Source organism: Cariama cristata, unplaced genomic scaffold (assembly GCF_000690535.1).
Source record: "Cariama cristata isolate BGI_N322 unplaced genomic scaffold, ASM69053v1 scaffold3528, whole genome shotgun sequence".
In the NCBI taxonomy this organism is placed as follows: domain Eukaryota; kingdom Metazoa; phylum Chordata; class Aves; order Cariamiformes; family Cariamidae; genus Cariama; species Cariama cristata.
This window is the reverse complement of record NW_009629290.1, coordinates 10,349-14,717: the sequence shown is the minus strand read 5'-3', so window position 1 is coordinate 14,717 and position 4,369 is coordinate 10,349. Positions and strand designations below refer to the sequence as shown.

Below are 4,369 nucleotides of genomic sequence, written 5' to 3'. Positions count from 1 at the left end.
GTTTTACTTAAAGATCTTCAAGCTGTTCTGCCAGATTTCCTAACTCTGGAGAGTCAAGCATTTCAGTGTAGACTTAAAAATGTACCCTTACAGGTTGACTCGCTTAATTGGTCTGAAGAAGTGCTTAGACATTTTGAAGACTTCATTTCTGCTTCTAGAGGACCGCTGACTTGCATCATTTATGCTCTTATTCTTGTAAGCCCCAACTGTTTATGCAATATAGTTGACTTACAGGCTCCATTTGCTAGTGCAGAGGAATACCTCAGAGAACGTGGTCTCACCCTATCTGAATATACTGGTCTGAGAAACCTTGCATCTTTGGGTTCTCTGTACAGTTTTTGCTACTCATCTTTTAATATAAAAATTGGAAGTGAGGAGGAGGTTTATATAACTCACATATATAGTCCTTCAAAATTCTATTGTCAGCTTAATCGAAACACTGAAACTATAGAGGCATTGATGAAGAAGGTTAGTGTCATAAGTAAAATGTCAAATAATGCAAAATATGATACCAGCAATACGCGGTTATGTATAGCCAGATATTTTGAAGATGGTCTCTTTTATAGAGCTTTGGCTTTTCCTGTGAAATCGACATCCTATCTATGTGCTGACTTTGTGGATTTTGGAAATAAGAATATGGTGGAGAGAGACCAGTTGATGCCTATTCCAGACTCTGCCACTGACCTATTATTCACACCCATGCAAGCAATTAAATGCTGCTTGTCAGATCTTAGGGAGACAAAAATTCCAGCAAGAGTTACTAGATGGTTTGAGGAAACATTCCTTGGTAAACTGCTGAAGGCTGTAATTGTGTCCAGAGAATCACATGGACAGATTGTTGTGGAGTTGTATGATGGACAGCTCAAAGTCAGTCAGAAGATTAAAGAGAAAATATGTGAAGAATTGACACTGAAAAATTACACAGAACAATTTGTTGGAAGTAACGGAGGAGTGATACATCACATGGAAGATGACAAAGAAATTAATAAAGGAACTGTTGAAAGTCCTGAAAGAGTTGAATTGAAAACTGAAGTGAAATGCCAAGTATATGGTAAATATCATCAGACAGATATTGGACGGAGTTTTGAAGATGAAGAGCGAACTGCATGTAGCACACAAGTTGTGTAATGGGTCCTCAAAACTGCTAACTTTACAGGACAGTGAAGAACCAGGTTTTAGAAATACTGTCACTGCTGTTCTGGAGCACAGAGAAAAACCTCTGGTTGGAGAGGCTGCTTCTCTGTCATCCTGCTTTAAATTCGAACCAAATAACTGTAAATTCTCTCTCTGAATCTCATAATGAAAGACTATTTTTGCAGGAAAGGAATAATGAAAATATACCTAAGTTAATCAGTCTTCCTCAACGTGATATTCGGGTGAATTCTGAAGTAGCAGGGTATATTTCTCATATGAACAGTCCATCAAGTTTCTATGTTCAACTTGCAGAGGATGAAAACTTAATAATACAACTAGCAAAAGAATTAAATGAAAGCACAGTGAATATAGGTCATGAAAATTGCTTAGATGAGTTCATGGTAGGGGATCTCATTGTTGCAGAGCATGACACCGATTGATTGTTTTTACTATAGGGCAGTTACTAAAACTCTGAAATCGGGAAACTCCTTTGAGGTAGAGTTCATTGACTATGGTACTGCAGCAGTTGTAGGTCCTTTAAAAATCTGCAGGATTCAGAACTAGTTCTTAACTTTGCCGAGGCTCAGTGTTCATTGTTTCCTTAGCAGAGCAAAAAGTGTTCCTGATGAAAGCTGGGCTAATAAAAGTACTTCCTATTTTGTAAGGAAAACTAGTAACATGCCAGTCACTTGCAAGTTCTTAAAGCAACATGGAGAGCGATGGGAAATAGATGTAACTTGTGATGGAAAGTCTATGTCTAATGCCCTTCTACAGAAAAAAGGCAGGACAAGGTGGCAAAACAGACCAATGCATAAACAGGAAAATAGGCCAAAACAAATTCTAGTTACAAATGGTAATCCTCAAGATAGAAAGTCTAGAAATGGTTTAGGTGGCCAAAATAAAACTAAGGCTGTTAAGATGGAAAATACTTCCGATGTCCTTCCTCAGGATCTGAATTCTGGACAGGTAGAAGGAGCAGAAGTAATTAATATTTCAGAGGGTGGAGAATTTCATGTACAGTTTCTAAGTAACTTGCAAATATTACATGAGTTAAATGTAATGCTTGTCAAAGAAGCACAAAAAAGTGATTTGCTTAGAGTGGATTACATTGAAGAAGGATTGGAATGCATGGCAAAATCTGAGATGAACTTGAAGTGATATTGATCAAAAGTGATAAAGAAATTTGTCAGGGAGAGGTTAATGCTAGTTTTTTTTATGGATTATGGCAAGTGTGAGATGGTGTCCTTAAATAATGCAAAGATGCTCAGTGATGAGATTAAAAGCATTCCTAAACAAGCAGTGTTTTGTAAGTGGGTTTGGCTTAAAAAACTGAAGAAAATTCAGTTTGTCCATGCAGTAAATGCACTCCTGGATTGTGAAATAAGGATCTTATTTTTGAGATATTTGGAATCTGCTCGTGTCTGGGAAGTAGATATTTTAATAGGGGAAATTCTGCTTCAGGAGTATTTGAACCAGCTCTTAAGTCATTGTTGGACTATTGTTGCACCAGAAAAATCCAGTAATACAGACTGTAAGGAGTTTGATACATCACTCAATAAATTCAGTCACATGGATGCTGCTGCAGAGTGGCAGAAGGTGTCCTGGGTTTGCATCTACAGTTACTGATCCTTCCAACTTCTGCATCCAGTTTGAAATATTATTTAATTGCATGCAAAACTTGTCTGTGCTGCTCTCTGACCTTCCTGACAACTTGCCAGCTTTGCCAAAAGAACTTGTGGCTCCTGGTACCAGCTGCTTGGTCAAGTTTGGACTGGAAGTACAGTGGAACAGGGCAGAAATTAGTGAAGTAACAAGTCAGTCTGTTGTTCTTACATCTATTGATTATGGCTTTCTGAAGAGCATCTCTTGCTCTGATATCCATAAACTTAAAGTTATTCCAGAAAGTCTGTCTTATTTACCGTGCTTGGCACACTCTTGCTCTTTACATAATACAGTTACTGCCAAGGGCAAATACTGGAGCGATGAAGCTAAACTTCTGTTTCGGAAGCTTCTTAGTAAACCAGGTCTGATAGTTCATTTTAAACACTACAGCTCTGAAACGAAATTGGAAGTGGATGTTCTGTACCAGGAGAACAATCTAGCCCATGCCTTAATTGCTGCTGGCCATGCGGTCTACTCTACAAGTAGAAGCTGCCTCATTCCAGTTGACAGAATTAAATCGGAAGAAACAGATTTGCAGCCTGAGTGTCCAAATTCTAGTTACTGTGCTTCCCTTTGTGAACCAGATTATAATTATGATGAAAACTCTTATTTTGCTGACAGAAATAAAGCAAAAGAAATAAAACAAAAAAAGGATCTGAAGCGTAAGACCATCTGTGATAGTTTCAAATGAGGAAGTCTGGTAGCTGGAATATCATTAAGAAAGGATGTGGGTTCATATAACACCGAAAGAAAAGAACAATTGCAAAAGGTGGACGATACTGTAAAGAAGTTAGGTTTTTTTCAGCATTGTGATGATAAGAAGAGTAAAATTTACTTGATACCTAATAAATCTGGTGCCAGAAGCATTGTTCGAGACTTGTGATTCTGATGTTCCACAGTCCAGAAAGACAGTGTGAAGATCCTATCAAAAGAATTATTTGAATAAGTAGACTGCAGTTATAAAAGTACTACTGCAATGCATTTAAAAAAAAACAAAAACAAAACAACCAAACAGATATTGCTCTTGGCATGTTGGGTTTTTTTTTTTTCCAAGATCTCTTGTTATATTTACTTAGACAATCATGGTTTTGGCAAACGTTTTTTGTCAGAATGCTTTTACAATTTGTGTGTGTATGTATATAAAACTTTATTTGCAGTAGCACCTGGTTTACAGTGTTGGCGTTTCCTCCTTGTTTTGGATGCTTAGAAAACAAAGGTGTCAAACATGTTCTTCTGTTTTGTTTCTAATTCCAAAGTTCCTGTGTGTTTATCTTTTCTCTTTTTAGGAGAAAATTTACTAACAATAAGCCAAAAGCTTGGAGCCCCATTTATGGGAGAGACACCCATTAAGTTGTTTTCAGTTGGCTCTTGGTGTAAAGATGCCATTGACCTGTCTCAAGATTCTCTTGGTATCAGAGTTGCATCATGATTGGGATATTCTTTTTGCTGAGTGTGCATGTTCTGCCGATGTCTCTCCTCCATCCTCCTCGCTGATCTGTCAAAATGAAAAGAGGAAGTTTTTTCCATGTACTTAGTCTGTATCTTGAAGGGAGACATGCAGAGCCTTTTTCTC

At 37.6% G+C, this 4,369-nt stretch overlaps 1 protein-coding gene across 1 annotated transcript in view; it reads left to right on the top strand.

Moving 5' to 3' along the window:
* LOC104165456 (tudor domain-containing protein 15-like) overlaps window positions 1–3,487 on the top strand; it is a 6,071-nt gene extending 2,584 nt beyond the window's left edge. The window contains 4 exon segments of the mRNA XM_009705097.1: window positions 7–895; window positions 1,390–1,535; window positions 2,083–2,623; window positions 2,655–3,487. Coding sequence (XP_009703399.1) covers window positions 7–895; window positions 1,390–1,535; window positions 2,083–2,623; window positions 2,655–3,487 — 2,409 coding nt within the window.
* The last annotated feature ends 882 nt before the right edge of the window (window positions 3,488–4,369 follow it).